Below are 20335 nucleotides of genomic sequence, written 5' to 3'. Positions count from 1 at the left end.
CCCGCACACACGTATACATCCTCGAGGATGCACACCCCCGCACACACGTATACATCCTCGAGGATGCACACCCCCGCACACACGTATACATCCTCGAGGATGCACACCCACGCACACACGTATACATCCTCGAGGATGCACACCCCCGCACACACGTATACATCCTCGAGGATGCACACCCCCGCACACACGTATACATCCTCGAGGATGCACACCCATACACACACGTATACATCCTCGAGGATGCACACCCCCGCACACACGTATACATCCTCGAGGATGCACACCCCCGCACACACGCATACATCCTCGAGGATGCACACCCATACACACACGTATACATCCTCGAGGATGCACACCCCCGCACACACGTATACATCCTCGAGGATGCACACCCCCGCACACACGTATACATCCTCGAGGATGCACACCCCCGCACACACGTATACATCCTCGAGGATGCACACCCATACACACACGTATACATCCTCGAGGATGCACACCCCCGCACACACGTATACATCCTCGAGGATGCACACCCCCGCACACACGTATACATCCTCGAGGATGCACACCCCCGCACACACGTATACATCCTCGAGGATGCACACCCCCGCACACACGTATACATCCTCGAGGATGCACACCCCCGCACACACGTATACATCCTCGAGGATGCACACCCACGCACACACGTATACATCCTCGAGGATGCACACCCCCGCACACACGTATACATCCTCGAGGATGCACACCCCCGCACACACGTATACATCCTCGAGGATGCACACCCATACACACACGTATACATCCTCGAGGATGCACACCCCCGCACACACGTATACATCCTCGAGGATGCACACCCATACACACCCCACATATGCCACAGTGTTACTCTATCCAAAATACACATATCAGCAGAATATATAAGCACCTATTACAGAATATCGTGTGGTAAAACATTTATAGCAAGTGTGAGCATGATTTTACGCCGCTTTAAGCAATATTCCAGATATATCATATCGTGTAACACCAGAAATGGACTCCCACATTGTTCCCATATGAGGAATTGAACCCAGGTTTTAGGCGTGCCGAGCGACGTTTAACCACTAAGCTACCCCAACGCTCCTAAACCACTTATAACCTCTAGTATACGCTCTATAGTATAGTATACCGGGTATAGCACGTGGTATACAATACCTACCATACAAACCTAGTCTACCTCACCTTTTACAGTTACATACCAACAAATTCTCTGTCGTCACTGTCTTCTATGTCATTGTACAGAACCAGATACCCTTCCTGGGGATATGAGGCCTTTCTCTGGGACCTCCCGTCGGGAACAAGAAATGTTAGAGGCGCTTCGGCGTCAATATCTACAGAACAGATGGAAACACGTGCCACGTTCAGTTATCACGAAAACAGCCACACGAATCAGGACCACCCCGAGTTAGCATTAAAGGCCATCAGGGTAGGAAAGCGCTACTGTCGATACTTGATTCATGAGAGCGTTAAAATCGATCTCAGTTCTCAGGTGAGACTGGATCATTCCCTATGTCCAACACTGACACACCAGGGAATAAAAAGTATGCACCGTAAAAACCTTACCGTATAACATTTCGAAAAATGCCGCCGAAACGCTTCGAACACAAACTAAACGTCCATGACACTATTAACTAGTACACGGCGTGAGTCACAAGATACACATCCCTGACATTCCTGTAAGGTTCATATTTTCTAGCTTGTGTCAGTTCTACGCATTAACTAATAAGCATGTACACTTTTTCTCAAGTTGCGAGACAGGGCGCCTGTGCTCGACTTCAGTGCCAATAGTTGTTATTCTGGTCACAGTCTGACAGCTGTTTCATATCTTTGTGGTCGATGTCTGATTGTGTTGTTCCTTGCGTCCATTACCGGACCACGTTAAAACTGATATTCGGCAACAAATGCGTGTAGTAAGGTGCGGCTTTTGAAATCTGGTAGTCAGGCTCTTTGACTTGGTTGACACATGCCATCGTGCATTGATGTTCATGAACTGTCTGGTCCAGACTGGATTATATAAAGATCGCTGCAATACATGCTAGGCACAGTGCATAGAAAAGTTTAAAATCTGAAACTTATCAAACCTGTGTAGACACATAAGGATTCAAACTCATGAGAGTAGTGATATGTATCCATCATGCATGCATGTTCCGTGACGTCAGTGGTTTTGTCCTGGAGACGTGCAATACGTTGTTGCATGAACATTCAGGGAAAGAGAAACAGAGCAAATGAATGTCAATACTGTAACTTTCGAAAGCTCAACCTCTGCGATCGTTCAAAAAACGGGTATTGAAACGCATAGCATGCCAAGGCTAACGTCTGCACGTCACGAGGCCACTGGGATGGTCCTGAACACCATTTATGCGCTAGTGAGAACCTACCAGAACACAAATGACGTCATCGATCGACCACTTTCTGGACGTCCACGTGTAACAACGCCAAGACGGGACAGTTGAATAAGGGCGACCCATCTCCGCCACAGGTTTCTAACTGAAGTGATGACTGCCAGGACTATACCAGGACTTCGCTGTATTCACCCCAGCACATTTCCACAACGTTTACGTCATCATGGGATCAGGCACCGACATCCCGTCCGTCATCGACAAACTCTCCGAATGTGATGCCGAAATCATGTCCGCAGACCTCTGTTTTGGTGGAAAAATGTTGTGTTTACAGATGAGTCCAGGTTTAACATTTCCCATAGTAATGGACGTCAACGTGCCTAAAGACGCGTAGGAGAACGTATTGCACCGGCCAGTGTCTTGGAGAGGAATCGCTTTGGTTGTGATGGTTCAGTGATGATTTGGGGTGGAACAACAGCATGCCAAAGAACTCCTTTGGTCATTGTTCAGGGCAATTTAACTGGTGTGGGACACAGGGATAAGATTCTTCTACCTTTGGCAAATTCTTTTCTGTAACGTCCATTAGGACATTCTAACAGGACCATGCCCACCCTCATATGGAAAGGGTTACATGACCTACTGCATGGCCTGCAAATTCACCGGATCTCTCCCCGATTGAGCATGTTTGGGATGAGATGGATCGACGTCTATGCCGTCTTCTTGCATCAGAACTTAAGAGAATCTGACATGACATCCCGCAAGCCTTCCTTGCACGTTTGATAGGGTCCATGCGTCGTCAGTGCACTGGTGTTCTCAATGCCGATGGTGGATATACAGGTTATTGAGCTTATAACGTGGTTGTTTGACCCCAGTCCCGGTTGTGATTCGTGATGTCATTGTGATTGACTTTTTAGTTGAAATCGTCTCGACCTGTTATGGTCTCATGATCCCTCATTTAAAGTTTATATGTACCTTTGACATTGTTATCGTACTTATCAACTGGGGTAATATTTTGACAATGCACAGTGTCTTTATGTGGCTAGTATAGCTGGTATGTTGCTGATTGCGGCGTGAAACAAGAAACAAACACACCGTTTACCGAATACATTCGAACCGTTTGAAGGCATTCTGGGAGTTGTAAGTAACAGAACTGACATCCTCTTTATTTTAATACACAATGTCATATAAAGAGTGGTCAAATGTACCATACTTTATATTTGGGATTATGTTAAACGTTTAGTCTATAAGTGTGCTTGCTTGTCTTCTTGTTTATCGCCCATTGCCTTTTTCACCCCTCATGAGCCCTGTGTCCATTCATCAGTCCATGCTTAAAAACGGTACAACTCAGTATCTATGCACAGCGTTGCCATTGCAAAATGCACACGTTTATCATCAATAAAAAAATTCGTCATGCGCAAAATGCTACACTAACTTAACATTATTATGGAAATTGCGTCAAGTGTCCGAACATACCCGGCACGAGTCTGTATGTCTTAGAATGGGGTGTCGTCGGTCACGGGAGTACAGTCAATACATAACGTGTACTTATGGCTGTTCTGAAACCTTTCAGGTCTTCTCTGGTTAACAGTTTGCCAACTCTAGATAACTGAACATCTTACCTCCATCTTCTGGTGTCATTGCCTCCGTGGCGCCTGGTGAGATATCATGTCCTGGTGTAGAGTTATCTTTCTCCCCTTGAGAAATAGAATAGATGGTTCATTAAGAAATTAGCAGCCATTTCTTAAGAGAAACGTTGCAACAGGCCGACAAGAAGAAGTGGGTTTGTACCTTATAGCAATACTGGAAACCAAGCACCAATCCTAGGCGATACAAAGCCACCAGTTCACTGCCTCAAGAATGTACAGCAAATCAGAATAAGACAGTTGTGATACTTCTTCTGGAATGATGTTACAAATATGCAACGAACATGCAGGTATTTTATATTTCGTTTTGAATAAATCATATGCCTGTAGGAACTGCAGCAAGAAGATTGTGCCAGGATGAGTGAAAAGCAACCAGATGTGAGCGGGTTTAGTTTTACGCCGCATTCAGCAATATTCCAGCTATATGGCGGGTAACCAGGTGTGCGTCACAGTGGCACCACTGCAACGTTGCTAGCGCCTTGTCGTGACGGTCACGTATGCTGCAGCTGGAGTGCACGTGACAGTACGGACACAAATGTCAGGGATTGTTCAGAAGAATTATGTCAAGGAAATGTCGATCGATCGATCGATCGATCGATCGATCGTAAGAACACAAACCTGGCCTCTTTCTCTTTCCTTCAGGTGGCGCTGCTGAGACAGGCCTTTGCGTCTTGGTGTTCCGAACCATCTCAGGCTCAATAACTTCCGATGGATTTTGGGGCGTTTTTGAAACAGAACCTTTCCGTTTCTTGGAATCTTTCGAAGGATCCTTGGGTTGAGGCTTAGGCTGTTTATACGTACTCCCAAATCCTAACTTCTTAACGGTTGGAACTGGTGGCTTTTCCTTTCTTAGTGGAATTTCTTTGACAGGCTGTTTATCCTTGTCATTAGGACGTTTAGAATTGAGTGACGGCGATCGGGACTTTGATGTCCTCCCAGGGCTGGATTCCAGTCTTCTCCCTCTGCTTTGGTTTGAAGGTAATTCCTTGTCGCGTCTTTCTGAACTCTTCAAATTTTTATTCCTCTCCTGTTCCACATTTGAACCTCTTCGGCCTGAAGGAGGAAGTAGAAGGCTAGCCTTGTCTCCGGACCAGGAACCATCAGTGTCCCTTTCGTCACCCGCGTGACTATCTGGAGACATGTGTCGGTCACGATCCTCGGTCCCATTTGCAAAACTGCTATCAGAATTAGGATACGCTGCGGATGAGTCTCCACTGTCAATGTCTGAGTGAGAATTCCCATCTCTTTCTCCAGGAATAGCACCGTATCTGTTTGGCCCGTCACTTCCGGAGTTATTTCCCCTGTCATCCTTTCCTCCTGGAGTTCTGGAATTACCTGGACCAATCAACAGGCTTGTTTCATCTCCAGCTTGATATCCGTTGCCATAGTTTCGGAGTTTACTATCACTGGATGCTGGAAGTGTACGTTGCTTATCCTCTGTACCATCATTTTGTCCTGAATTTCTTCGATTATTTGCCATCTGAAACAAAGTTTGTTTCGGTGGTGAGAGCCCATCGTGCCTGGAGTCAGACCCAGATTTCTCCAACCCTTTATCTGGTGATGAATGTAAACGGCGTTGGCGGTCCTCTTCGTCTAAACCATCCGAACCAGCTTTATTGGGTGGATTTGCGTTCAGCGTTGACGTTGTGTCAGGAACGATTTTGTCTTCCCGTGAATCACTTGCTTTCAAGGGAAGCGTACTTTCCCGTCCATTTTGAAGAAGGTATCCGTTCTCTTTGTACGTGTTAGGAGCTTGGGTGGTCTTGCCTGTCGGCTTCAGGAGAGACGTTTGGTCTTCGGACCTTCTGCCAGAAGAGACTGGATGTATCCGGTCGTCTGAAACAGGTACTTCCACGCTCTCGTAACTCTCCACACTGTCGGCCTTAACTAGCGGAGTTTTCTCGATAGATTTCTTCTTCTTGGGGTCGTGTGGCGTCAAAGGCCACGTCAACATCCAGATCCGGATCATGATGGCGGTGACTGAAACACAGATGTTGAAAGAGTTGACACAATATTCCTCGTGGCTTAATGAACACAACCTCCGGAGCGAATAATTACTGGTTTGATCACCTGAACATGGCAAACCAAAAGACAATATCATCTGACTATTAATACCATTTGAGGCATTATCCAGGCTTAGTGAGTGAGTGTTGCTTTACGCCGTTTTACCAATATTCCAGCAACATCACTGCGACGGACACCAGACATGGAATCGAACCCAGGCCTAAGTACATGACTGCCTTACTGCTGCCTTGACTAGTATTCAAGCATCTTCACTTACCAAAACCTTCTCGTACACATGTGCTGACAAAACACAAACCTTGACAGCACCACTCGCTCGGCCAGGTGTCTATATATCTACACATACAACTCGCAGCCCAATAAGAAATTGTTCCAAAGGGTTATTATTATTTACAGATTAGAAAGAAAATGCAGCAGAGAGGGTTCGGGTGATCCTGGCACAGTCAGGCTGGTCAAGCTCATCATCAGCTCAGGGCCCTCGCCCCCTCTACACGCAGCCCAGACAGCGAATGGGACTTCTCCCAGGAAACACTGCCTAGTCGAACCCACCAAGAACTTTCCGAAGAATATGAAGGCTCCCCAACACTGCAGCCTTCTGCATTACCCAGATTGTCAGAAGGGCTGTTCTCCCGGTGGAGAACCCGGGCACTCTCCTCATCTGCGCCAAGAGATCAGGAGGTACCAAACCAAGGGCACCGAGAACAATGGGGAGCCTGACGACAGTGTACTTGGGATGCAAGCGAGACATTTCAAAGGCGAGGTCCGCATATTTATCATGCTTTTCCTGAATCTTGCCAATCACATTGCTGTCAAAAGGGACAGAAAATTCTATGATATAAATAATTTCATTGGCTTTATCAAAAAGGACAAGATCAGGTTTGTTGGCTGGAATTCGTCTCAGGCTGTATATTGGCCTATTCCAGAGAAGTTTAAAAGCATCATTTTCCAGAACGCCCTTCCAAAAGGGTTATTATTATTATTATTATTATTATTATTATTATTATGCATTATGAGAAACATTATCTAACACAGAGGTCCTCGAATTCATTAAAGTAAATTGATTTGTATAAAGTTAAGGGAGTTTACCTACCTGTTACGACCAAGCGCACATACACAAAGACTCACATTGCTAAACTACCTGTGGAGTAACTCACCAGGATAAACTGCAGCTTGGTCCAATATAACATTCCGTGACTGTAAACACGTGCGATCAATGCCACGTGTATTGTGATGCCGATTATGCTAGGTGTCTAGATAATGTTAAACTTGTATTGGTTGGGCAATAAATCGCCAACAATTGGTGCTTATCACCTGACATTTCGTTCTCACGCTTGTCGGGGCAGGGGCGATACAAACACCTATAGACTCAGATGATAGGCGGTAACAATGCTTAAAAGGCATTAATTGATTTATCGAACAAGGGAACCAGATGCGGGGACTAGTCACTATTACTGAGCGATTGCGCAGTTAAATGTGCAGGATGGATTAATGTCAGATATACCTCGTGGTCTATTTATGATAATGTGTTGAAGTTAAGCAACTATTTCGTTGACAGTTGTAGCTGCATTGTAAGACATCAGCAGACTGTGTGAGTGGGTGAGTGAGTGGGTTGAGTTTTATACCGTAGCGATCAGTGCCAGGTGTAAGATCATGGTGAGTTGACTGTGATGTATTAGGAAGTGGGACATGATGCAGACTTATAGGAAGGGGTCTAGTGATAACATTCTACTATGATGGAAACTGAGACTGTTTGTGTAACGACTAAAATTTCTCTGTAAGGAGCGAAATATGCAAGCAAAATCATAATCATTACATACAAGTAAATCATTATTGTGATGGTCGTGTAGCCTCAATATTCACCTCCGTTACTCAAAGGCGCCTTGTTTTCCCCAGTCTTTGGATCTCAACTCAACGGCACATCATATATCAATCTCAACTCCTTGTGAAACATACAACCCTTGCACCCCTATCCTTATGACACGGCCATCATTGTTCTAACGCTAAATGCCACAAGTAGAATATCTTCGAATAGTTACAGTAACTTAATTCAGTAATTAAAAAAGTAAATCACTTTTAGGTTTGTTCTAAGCCTACTGCTGACGTCACATTTAATTAAAAATGGTGTTCAACGTTACATAAATAGTTGTCATGTTGGTAGCGTCTCTTGATGTAGAAAATTCCGATGGAGATAGTGTTGCAGCTGTTGTAATGCTACAAACGACTACAGTGAGTCACTTTATGCACGCCTACTGGAGAGGAAGGCTTCAGTGCTCACATCAATATGCCATTCTGAGATGTTGCAATGGAGGGCTTTTCAACCTGGCATATATAGTGGTTTCTCATTACGGGACTATAACACAATCTCGCGATTTGTCTATTGTGTCATGCTCGCTTCACGTTCCCCCTCTCCCCTCCCCCTTACTTCACTAGCAATGTGCCACACCCACATCGACGTATCAATAGTACCGTGGAGCGACTTCAATCGACTATGAAGCATGTGCGGGTTGTATTGATGTAGCGAATGTTCAGTCGAGGGAGATCAACAGTTCCCAGGAATGCAACAGGTGACATGTTTGTCCGTCCCGTGGTGGATCAATATTACCTCACAGAAAATTCTGTCTATACAAGTAATAAAGGTTTTTTTGTTCTGAAATATCAATACCTCAATATAGAATTCACTTAGATATTCTGTGTGAGTCTATCTGCACACCTGTGTATGTGCCTATGTGTGTGTACGCGCTCGTTTGTGAGTGTGTGTGTCCCTATGCGTTTGTGTCTCTGTGTGTGTGAGTACTTGCGAGCGAGGGATTTTTCTTTTGCGTGTGTGATTGTGCGTGAGTGTGTGTCTGTGTGCTCGTATGTGCTTGTGTCTGTGTGCCAGCATGTTTTTGTGTGCTCAGATATTTAGAACAAGCGGACAGCGCTTCTAGTGATGTTATAACGGTCTTATATTTTTATTTTGATGCAAATAGTATCTGAAGACAAATTACGTGTAGTACATATCAATTCTATTCTACATTGAATCTGAGTGAAACTGATACGTTTCTAAATCTGATGTACATAAACCCTTTTAAATAGGGCGTCATGGAAAATGATGGTTTTAAACTTCTTTCGCATAGGTCAGAAGAAGTACAACAAAACCTGATCTTGGTTTGATCCTGATCTTGATTAAGCCAATGTATTTATGAGATGTAGTGATCGCTCCCTATTCACAGCAATGTGATCGGTAAGATTCAGGAGAAGCATGATAAACATGGTGATCTCGCCTCTGAATGCATCCCAAGTACACTGTTGTCAGACTCCTAGGCACTTGTCCTCGGTGCGCTTGGTTTGGTGAAGATGTGGAGAAAGCCAGGGTTCTCCACTGGCAGAAGTCCTGACAATCTGGGTAATGCAGAAGGCTGCAGTGTTGGGGAGCCTTCATATTCTTCGAAACGTTCTCGGTGGGTTCGACTAGGCAGTGTTTCCTGGGAGAAGTCCCATTCACTGTCTCCCACGCGCATAGAGGTGTTGGGGGCCTTGAGGTGATGATGAGCCTTACCAGCCTGACAGTGCCAGGATCACCCGAACCCTCTCTACTGCATTTTTCATCTTAATCTGTAAAACAAAATAAAATATCTTGATGTTCTCCCTCAAGGTCATTTATGTAGATAGAGAATAGTGTGGGTGACATGACACCCCCTGACGGACGCCCGTGTGTACAAGAAGGATATTTGTGTAGCTGCCATCAATGCAGACACATGACCATGTGCTCTTTCTTATACACAGACGGGATGTGAAGGAAAATGTTTAAATTGATTCATCTTTTTTAAAAATATGTTCCCTCAACAATTACGATCAAACTAACAATAATACGTCGGAAATGTAAGAACTGGCTAATTTCATATTTGCTGGCGATCGGTAATACGGTACAGTCTGTAAACAAAGTCACTTAGAAAAGTAAACGTACCTGCAACTTTATCGCAAGGGAACTTTTGGTGAACCAGTATTTCGACAGTAACGTACTGATTTACATTGAAAACGTTACGTGCCTATCTTTATGGACAACTAAAACGTATTCCTGGGTGTATCAATCTGTACGTTTTGTTTATACTATGTTTATACTATAAAAATGCGGAGGCCTCAGTTTTAGTACAGATGACACAAAAGACTTTAAAAAGGAAACACTTCAGATTGTCATGTGACAATCATACAACGATGTATATGTAACATCATACAACGGAGTGAGAAGGTCCGCCACATCAGACTGCTTTCTTCTTACAACAACATGGTGTGTTGAAGAGTAATTTTGAACCGATTGTTTGACATATTTGTGAGCTTTGAGAATGGTTAATATGAATATGAATATATGCATAGTCAGCCTCATGACATGGAAATGGGTTATTGCCGATACTCTGCATATTGACAACAGAAAGTATGTCGCCAATATCTACTGGTATTTGCATAAGGCGTATCTCTGTCAGCGAATTGTCAGATTGCATTTAATCAGTATCAGCTGTGCAATACATGCACACAAGTTGGTATAGAAGGTGGCCGACGAGTTAGTCGTGCTTTGAATTAGATTTTGCGCGGAACGACTTTGAATCTTGTATACAGATTCACAACCTGGGTGGTCTCCCCTAGATGGATGCTGAAAGGTCAGCTGACGAGCATTTTTCCGATTTAACTTTCTCGCATGGCTGAGTAGTCTGTCAAGTAAAGAGTTCATGAATTGACAATAGTTAGCGCATCATGGATGTGGCTCACGTGAATAACAATACAACGTCAGTCCTACAATATTGACGGGTGTCGTGAAATGCATTGTTCCAACAGACAGGTTGAACACACCAGCTGTCACCACTGGAACGTACGTGTGTTTGTGGGACACCAACAAGTCTTTCTTGGCAATGTCTAAACAAATCAGTGTGTAATGCCTTTCACAGTACATTAACAATTACCTGGATATAGTGTTGATAAAAGTGTAAACATTCTTGCTATAACTTACTTTTTGATCGGAATCCAGATAGCATACAGACATGTTTCCTCAAATTTCAGTTACTCTCCGGAATATACCCCACACCTATTTTCATTCCTATCTAGGATAGAAAAGAGAAATCGCCAGAGACTGGAACTATTTCATTCACTCTCAGGTACCTTGGAATGTTCGATATCATGTTTCGTTGAAATATTGTTCAGTGTACATGTTCAAGTTGGAGACTGACTAGATATTTTTGACGTATCTGGGATGAGAGTCCATGGCTACTGAATGTCCCTCAAACAACATCTTTCAAAAGAAGTTGAACACTCACCTTTGTAACAAGGCTTACTTTTAACTCCGACTTGGGACTACATCGGATTCTGGCGCTGTAGAAGTATATGTATGTATGTATGTATGTATGTATGTATGTATGTATGTATGTATGTATGTATGTATGTATGTATGTATGTATGTATGTATGTATGTATGTATGTATGTATGTATGTATGTATGTATGTATGTATGTGTGTATGCATGCATGTATGTATGTATGTATGTATCTATCTATCTATGTATCTATGTATGTGTGTGTGTGTGCGTGTGCATGCGTGTACGTTGAGTCTGTGATGTCTTACAATAAAGCCTACGCCGCAGTCACAATGACGCATATCGTATATTCTAGAGTAGGTTAGACCCCGTCAGAATATTTCCTTTTCTTCTTGCGACTTGGCTGAATTGGATAATTGAAATTCTGAGGCGAACTACTTCCAGACAGATAACACATGCCATACATGGAACGTAAACAGTTGCTCCGTACATCGAAACTGTCACACGCGGTGCTGTAGATGTTTGCTGAACTGGTTTAATGACAAGTTGCGTACAGGATGTTCATTAATAGCTCTTCAATGGATATAACTCTATGGGCTTCACATGAAACAATGTTCGCCAGTAGGGAATCGCTTTATTACAACGTTGCATTAATTTATTCTAACTTTTACTTGAATTCAGTGTTGTAATCTAAATACGTAATCATTTTTTGAATAAATTATAAGGTTGCTTCCATAGGGATAGCATGACTGAAACAAATACAATACTTATTTTTAGAGAAGTGAGATGTGAAATGTGCCTTTAGAACATTTCACCAAGCAGTGAACTGACGAATGTTTGACTTGTCAAGGGCTGGAAACGTCGTCCCCGAACATTCCACAGTGTTCGGTTTGACTAAGGCAGGGTTATTTCCATGATCATGGCGTTTGCAACCTATGTTGTGTCAAACACAGCTAGCTGTGTGGTTCTCAGTGTCAGGTTGGAATGGGAGGCCTGGACCGGAAGCAGCCATACGGAACATTGGGAACAACTCCGGGACATCGACCTGCATAGAACTTCCCTCGAATTACGGGAAAACGCAAAAGCAGGTGCCCCGTGAAGGCACTTCAAACCATTACAAACACAGCGTTAAACGTCAGATGTTGCTAATTACACCCCATTCCACTGTGTCTGATTCCTACTCAGGTGCAAGTTCGCCCATGGTGTAGACGTCCAGAATCGGCTCAACGAGAAGTTTGAGCGTGTGGCTGATTTACAGAATACACTTTGAAATTACAAATGATTTGCCTTCAGTTAGTGGCTGGACACACGCCACATACATAACACACACGCCACATACATAACACACACGTCACATACATAACACACACGCCACATGTATAACACACACGTCACATATATAACACACACGTCACATATATAACACACACGCCACATACATAACACACACGCCACATATATAACACACACGCCACATACATAACACACACGTCACATACATAACACACACGTCACATACATAACACACACGCCACATATATAACACACACGTCACATATATAACACACACGCCACATATATAGCACACACGTCACATACATAACACACACGTCACATATATAACACACACGCCACATATATAACACACACCTCTAACACACATCACACACATTTCACACACATCACACGTCACGTATATAAAACACACATCACACATGGAAGATAGGTGACATACATAACACATACAAATACAACAAACACATACACAAATACAACTGGACATGACATATTTGCATTCATTGCACACAATACAACAGGAAAGAATGTGTGTGTTTATTTCATCTCATCAGTAAACAGTGAGTGACTTAAACTCTAACGTCACCGTTACAATATTTCACAATACAACAGATGTTCTTCTCACTCCAATACTAACACTAAATGTCTCTGTGATGCTTGTTTGACGACACCCTGAGCAGAATCCCAATCAATGAGAAATATTACAGTCTACACAACTAGGATAGGAGGGGATGCATCAACAGGTCAGCGAACGCGCATTTGTAGGTAGGTATGTATGTTGATACCGTGGGGGTCCCGTGTTGTCAGTGTTTCGTCAGAGTCACAGTTGTCCTCTTCCGGAACTCTTTCGGAACTTTCTTTGCATTAGGATCTGCCTTGATGTGCTCAAACCCTTTAATCATGGCAAACACATCTATAGTCTCTACATTTTCTTCTTCTATCTTCTCCGGCTCTTCCTCTTCTTCCTCCCGGGGTGGTTCTTCCTTTGGTGTTTGCACCTCTTCCACCTGAATATCTTTGGTGGGTTCCACTTCAATCATTGGTTCTTCCTCTACCGCGGCTACACTTTCTATGATGTCGACCTTGGGTGGCGGCGATTCGAGCTTCTCCGCGGTCACTGAAACATAAAACCTGACGTATAGCATGTACGAGCGATGATGATGATGATGATGATGATGATGATGACTACAACGCAGATAACACCTACATATATCAACTGCAGCTGCCATCCCTTTCGCGAGCCACGACTACTACGTTCTTGGCAGTGTGTTATCAGCGGTCTTCTATGATTATGCTATGTGTAGTTGCTATGGTGATGGCAGGAACGTGGGGAATGGCAACATAGCCTAATTTGGTATCCAGCACAAGCCTGACGTCGACAATATTGCAACATGATTAGATGAATGAATAAGATCACAGGTTGCAAGGGTTCTCAACTGACAAAGGTTTGATCATGTCAAGAGGTTAAGGACTGAGTCCGATCCTGTAAAACCATGGATCAGACTACAAGAGGTGCCTCCTGATTTCCCTTGGGCAGGAGTCGCTAGAGGATGTCTGGCCAATACTAACCCTTGTCTGTCTGGAACTCTGCTATCATTTTATGGACATCAACGTTGGTGACAGGAACTTCTCGCGTGACTTCCACAGGTTCTTCCTCAAACTCATCATCAGCTTCGGCTTCTATCATTTCATCTGCTTCGTCTTGTTCAGAAGAATGTTTCGGATTTTTTAAATTAGATCCTAAATGTGAAAAATATGCTTTCAATGCGTGAAATGATTTGGATCTTTTTTCCTTCAGTTCCAACGATATAGACCTCTTCTCTTCATCCTGCTGTGACTGTTCCCGGTCTGTGACTGGCCAAGTCAGCATCCACACACGAATCATTGCTGAAACACAGACAGTCATGCTGTTGTTAATTCTAGAATGAATTACCCAGGTGTGTATGCAGGAAACAGGCACTTGAGGATACTCATATACGGAACCTAACCTATAACTCCCTTGGTATGTTATCAACAAGAACCTGCCTGACGGCCAGTGGTAGACGTAACTTTGAACCAAATGTAGAAAGTTGAATGTCGTTATCGGGAAGTACATTGAAGTTTCAACATATTGAAACACGAGCATGAGTTTACAAGCTTGACGTTCGTACAAATAATGAAAAATCATTAACAGCAACAATATTGAAGAATTGTGTGTAGTTTAACACGTGTTATATAGTATTAATGATAGTGTTGGTGATTATGGTACTATGTTTGGTGTTACAGTTATTAATGGTTTGTTAGTAACGTAATGGTGCACTCACGAATGCAACAACTATATGTTTGCGGTCTGTAAGTAATTGGATATGGACCAAACAATCCAGTGATCGACAAAATGATTTACGGTGACGTAGATACACCAACTCTTCTAGTTTGAGGGCATGTTTAGGTGAATACTAATTCAGACCCACAAACCTAAATTCAATAACACAGGCATTGTGTCTAACAGCGGGACATAGGAAGTATTTGGGGGCATTCTTTACTCTTGCTAGCTTCAACATTTGCAGTGCTTTGTGTTTTCTGCACTAGCACTGACATTATCGTTAGTTATAAATATCTATGGGACTTTGAAATACATGGTGGAGTCTAGGTACCAGAGATACATAGTGTATCAGGTTCCCGTGGCTGGACACACGCCTGATGAAAAGCGGGCCAGTAGATGCATAGTGTATCAGGTGGACACACGCCTGATGAAACGCTTGTCAGTAGATACATAGTGTATCAGGTGGCTGGACACACACCTGATGAAAAGCGGGCCAGTAGATACATAGTGTATCAGGTGGCTGGACACACACGCCAACGTCGATGCATCGTAACAAATGATGAATTAATTCCTCAAGTACATATTTAGTCAATACGCCGGCCATAACATTTGTCACGCCAACGTCGATGCATCGTAACAAATGATGAATTAATTCCTCAAGTACATATTTAGTCAATACGCCGGCCATAACATTTGTCATGCAGTGTGAATGTAGGGATACGATCACAACAATGGCTCCATTTATGTCATGCCAGTCACATCTGCTCTGTATAGTGACGTGCAGTTACGCTCCTTCATTAAAGTCAACTTCTAGCTGACATTACTCTCACTACAACTACATCTTGTCCGTTGTAGCATTAACAAATTATACGTCCCTGGAGGTTACGGGGCAGGTGATTGCATTTGTGGACAACTTAAAACTTTCAATGAAAATTACACTTTATAAAGAATAGTCAGCAATGTAACTGTGTCCACGATGGCTCCAGTAGTGAAAGTACTGACGAATATATTCACATCGTCCCCGTCCTCAATCTCTCCGTCATCTGACACAATTTCACACACTCATGACATTGTAACATTAAAAGCATACTGTCTTACAACTCACAACAATTTGTTATAACAAGTTATTATGTCGTGACTAGCCACCTTGACTTGTATAGACACTATAGCACTTAAGCCATACATTTGTCTTACCTGTTGAAGTTACCTGTCTGATGTCACTGACAGTGTGCCTGCCCTACATGACGGGACGCAGGTCTGAATAATGAGCTGCATGTTCAGTTCCGCCCAGTGTCTCGGGGTGTCGAACACTAAGGAATCTAGTTTTATCGATCTGCAATTAATCAATACACACAGGCTCGTGGGCAAATGTCGCACTATGGGCCAGTAATCATTATCTTATTTTATTGCTTTCTGATTGAACGAAACCTTACACAATGTATTTTATGTCCAGTTATTTCACGGGTTGTTCATATGAATAGAAAGTGTCAAGAAGGCGTGGGTCAGACTGACCTTTGACCTTTATACACATTACCTTTACTTTCTGACACCGGGATGAAACAGTACCTAAGTCCAAGGACAAATTTTAAATTTCTTGGGCAAATTGTGAGTATACCCCGACATAATGGAATACACTCCTGGCTATGGGTCGCATGTTCACAAAACGCCAACATTTGGGGTATACATTTCATAACTACATTGTACTCACGCCTTACCCCTGAACCCACGGTAGAGACCCAAACGGTCGATGAAGAGCGATAGGCCAACCCTCCAGCTGCACCACCAGAAGGAGACAGCGGGCTGCTCGTCTGATATTATTGTGACCAGTGCTTGTTATCCATGTAGTAAGAGATCATGTCATATTGTAAGGTAAAGGTTCATATTACACACTCTCTAATGTGCTGTATAATGGCCTTATCTGACCACGAGCTATTGCCCTGCGATTCGGGTAGTGCTTACTTGTAAATATATCTTCATGAGCACAGATTACATTTCACTCAGATTTCCTAGTACATGCTCGAGGAGCTGGTATTTTTTTCCCTCGATCTCTGAACTGGAATACCACAAATCGATCATATGTCAACATCGTATTGTCAATCTCAACTCCCTTGGAAACATACAACTCTAGGCTCCAGCTGACAAGGTATTCATGTTTCATAACTAACTGGATATCGCGACTAACGAAAATAATAATCTGTAAAGCAAAGGAATAACTGAAACAGAACCCGGTAAACAAAAATTAGCCACATTTTCTATACGTTCGATGCAAGCTGTTCGAATTTAGCAAATCCCTTCCTATAGTCCTATGTTTGTCTTAGAAATAAAACAGTTCTTTAATAAATTATCATTTAAGGAATGACTGTGTATTTCTTTCGTTGCATTGAAGTATGAAACTAAAAACCAAGGTGCAAACTGTATGAATCCGTTTTAATTACTACCTGCGAACTGAAAGAGACAGTTTGAAAAGTGAGAAATGCAAATGAAGCCCGATGATATAAAGTTAGTGGAACTGAGATTGTAGTATTTGCGCAAGTAGAAAGAGGCTGTGATGTGACTGGGATTGCGATGCCATGAACTGATGTTCCAACGTGCGCATGCTCTTGTCGAGGCATTGCAACGTTATTAATGTTCATGGATTATTTTGAGTTGTTTGTTTATGCTAACCACAATGTATCACTTCAATGTTTACCCAAAGTTCATTAAGGTACCCGAGAGCAAAGGAATTCCCTCGCTGTGTAAAGGTATTCCCCGACATTCCTCAGGTCCGAAAGTAGTCCGGTTCGGTGGGCGTGGCTTATTTTTTTCAGATTCATTGGGAAATGAAATCAAAAGAAATGTTCCCAGTTAACCAATCAGATTGCCAGAATTTTGATGAACTCAATAAAAATTTAATTATTAAAGTATCAACTTAGGTCAGTGTTTGTTACGAAGGAGGAGTGCAGAGAAAGGCACAGTCAGGTGTTCGTGCAGAAGTGTCGAGAGAGATTCATTCATTTACCTGTGTTGTGCTGTCTCTATCTTTTGTCAAACAGGCTGTCCCTGTCTCTGCACTCCTCCCTCGTAACAAACAGTGAACTATGTCAATATTTTTTATGAGATATTGTTAAACATTGTATTTTATTTGTTGGACAAAAATTCTTAAAATAACTTGGGATATTGTTTTGATTCTCATTAGCGTATCATTGGGTATTTTATGCTTACTAGTTTTCGAGTTAAATTGCAATTCATCGGTCCGCCTTTAGTTAAATAAAAAGGAAATAGTAATTGAGTAAAGTTGTGGTAAAATCCTTCGTAAATACCAAAAACACAGACTTTGTTCAGGCGACATAAATGGTTGTCTTTTGGGTGTACTGACCAACGGACCATAAATGGGGACATGTTAGAATATTTGGCTCGGGGTAAAACATAACGGGAGCCTGTGCCTTGGACAGAAGCTCTGTCATGTATGTATGTGTGTGTGTATGTGTGTATGTGTGTATGTGTGTATGTGTGTATGTGTGTGTGTGTGTGTGTGTGTGTGTGTGTGTGTGTGTGTGTGTGTGTGTGTGTGTGTGTGTGTGTGTGTTCAAGCATTAATTATATTACATGTAACTATGTCATATATTTATTCATTATATTAGGATTATTCTGGGAATTTGTTGAGGTTGATTTATGATGAAAGTGGATGGTTGTACGTGAAAACAGTGTGTGTGTGTGTGTGTGTGTGTGTGTGTGTGTGTGTGTGTGTGTGTGTGTGTGTGTGTGTGTGTGTGTGTGTGTGTGTGTGTGTGTGTGTGTGTGTGTGTGTGTGTGTGTGTGTGTGTGTGTGTAATGCACCGTTTTAATATTCACAGGGACTACATTTGGATGTTTTGGCAACATTTATTCATTGGATTGGCAAATATTTTTATAACCATCACTAGACACCAGAAACACAGATTTACAATTATTTCCCTCCCATCGATATGTATTCGCAAAATATCAGTAATTTCCGTGCATCATGCGTGATTCAGTGCTATTCGAAATGAAGAAGTACTACCACGGAGTTGCGATTGGCAGCGGGGTGCATTCAAATGTACACTGAAACTAATAGAAGAGCGCTTATAATTAGCCATCAGAAATAAGACATTCATGTGTGAGGTAAGATAAAAACAAACATGTAAAAGTCCAGACATTTCTTCTGATTGTATATATCTGTGTGTTAGTACCTGTGTGTGTCCGTGTGTTTGCATGTGTCCGTATGTGTGTGTGTGTCTCTCTGTCTGTGTGTGTGTGAGAGAGAGAGAGTGAGTGTGTGTATGTGTGTGTCTCTCTGTCTGTATGTGTGTGAGAGAGAGAGTGAGTGTGTGTGTGTATGTGTGTGTCTCTCTGTCTGTATGTGTGTGTGAGAGAGAGAGAGTGAGTGAGTGTGTGTATGTGTGTGTCTCTCCGTCTGTATGTGTGTGAGAGAGAGAGAGAGTGAGTGAGTGTGTGTATGTGTGTGTCTCTCTGTCTGTGTGAGAGAGAGAGAGTGAGTGAATGTGTGTGTGAGAGAGAGCGAGAGAGAGCGAGAGAGAGAGAGCGAGAGAGAGAGAGATACATCGCCACATAGGCGGTAACTGTATTTTTGTATTTGAAGATGAAAAGCGTCCGGTTAGCAAGACATCTTTTGCTATGTGACGTCCATCTATCATTCATTTTACCAAGGGTGAAGTATCGTTGAAGCCAGTCACGTGGTTCAAGTAATACAATACATGAGCTAGTACTGTAAATATAACAGTGAGTGAGTGATTTGGTTTTTCCACTTTAACAATATTCAAGCAATGCCACGGCGGGGGACACCGAAAATGGGGCTCACGTGCTGGAATCGAACCCGGGACTTCGGCGTGACGAGCGAACGTTACAAGCCTTCCCCACTGCTCCGTTTACAGCTGTTACATGACATATGGTAGTACAGCTGTTACGTGACATATGGTAGTACAGCTGTAACATGACATATGGTAGTACAGCTGTAACATGACATATGATAGTACAGAGATCATGACCAGAATGGCAGAACCAGAATGGCAAGAGGATCAGTGAGAATCGTATATTCTGGATATCAGTTCATCACGATACTCCATGTTTACCGATACGAAATATCAAACACATCGAACTCCGACTAATAATAATAATGTCTATGTGCACAGTGTTGGGTTCAATCCAGCGGGGTGCATCCGCAAGGCGCTACAGTCGTCACAGGTCACAGGAGGTAGTTCACGAGGATACAACATTCTGGAGAGAAAGGTATTTAGGCTGCTTTTGAATGTGTCAGCATTGCCGGATTCTTCAATGTTCTGAGATAGTGAGCTCCATAACCGAGGTGCTTCTACTTGAAATGATCTGTTTGAAACTGCAAGCAGGGGTTGGTTTTCACATCTTAGACGTCTTCGGATGGTATAGAGAG

At 42.9% G+C, this 20335-nt stretch overlaps 3 protein-coding genes across 3 annotated transcripts in view; all 3 read right to left on the bottom strand.

Annotated features, from left to right (window-relative positions):
• The window catches only part of LOC137260314 (filaggrin-like), a 33200-nt gene extending 25883 nt beyond the window's left edge, over positions 1 to 7317 (bottom strand). The window contains exons 1-4 of the mRNA XM_067797994.1: positions 7204 to 7317; positions 4646 to 6007; positions 4004 to 4078; positions 1245 to 1376 (exon numbers count right to left, since the gene is read on the bottom strand). Coding sequence (XP_067654095.1) covers positions 1245 to 1376; positions 4004 to 4078; positions 4646 to 5996 — 1558 coding nt within the window. The 5' untranslated portion in view covers positions 5997 to 6007; positions 7204 to 7317. The remainder of the gene's footprint in view (positions 1 to 1244; positions 1377 to 4003; positions 4079 to 4645; positions 6008 to 7203) is intronic.
• LOC137260313 (ankyrin repeat and protein kinase domain-containing protein 1-like) overlaps positions 6094 to 20335 on the bottom strand; it is a 136814-nt gene continuing 122572 nt past the window's right edge. The window contains exons 5-6 of the mRNA XM_067797993.1: positions 6768 to 6773; positions 6094 to 6097 (exon numbers count right to left, since the gene is read on the bottom strand). Coding sequence (XP_067654094.1) covers positions 6094 to 6097; positions 6768 to 6773 — 10 coding nt within the window. The remainder of the gene's footprint in view (positions 6098 to 6767; positions 6774 to 20335) is intronic.
• Positions 13433 to 14514, bottom strand: LOC137260278 (uncharacterized). The gene is made up of 2 exons (XM_067797969.1): positions 14199 to 14514; positions 13433 to 13746 (listed from the first exon to the last, which is right to left on the bottom strand). The coding sequence occupies exons 1-2, from the start codon at positions 14512 to 14514 to the stop codon at positions 13433 to 13435; spliced, it is 630 nt and encodes a 209-aa protein (XP_067654070.1).

This window comes from Haliotis asinina, chromosome 13 (assembly GCF_037392515.1).
Source record: "Haliotis asinina isolate JCU_RB_2024 chromosome 13, JCU_Hal_asi_v2, whole genome shotgun sequence".
NCBI classification, from domain to species: domain Eukaryota; kingdom Metazoa; phylum Mollusca; class Gastropoda; order Lepetellida; family Haliotidae; genus Haliotis; species Haliotis asinina.
This window is presented reverse-complemented; position numbering and strand designations above follow the sequence as displayed.

Bases quoted from the DNA above. Each gene is read 5' to 3' on its own strand.
- LOC137260278 (XM_067797969.1), bottom strand. From the start codon at position 14,514: ATGATTCGTGTGTGGATGCTGACTTGGCCAGTCACAGACCGGGAACAG. The intron at 13,747-14,198 runs GTTAGTATTGGC...TTTATGTTTCAG, and splicing joins AGAGTTCCAGACAGACAAGG to TGACCGCGGAGAAGCTCGAA.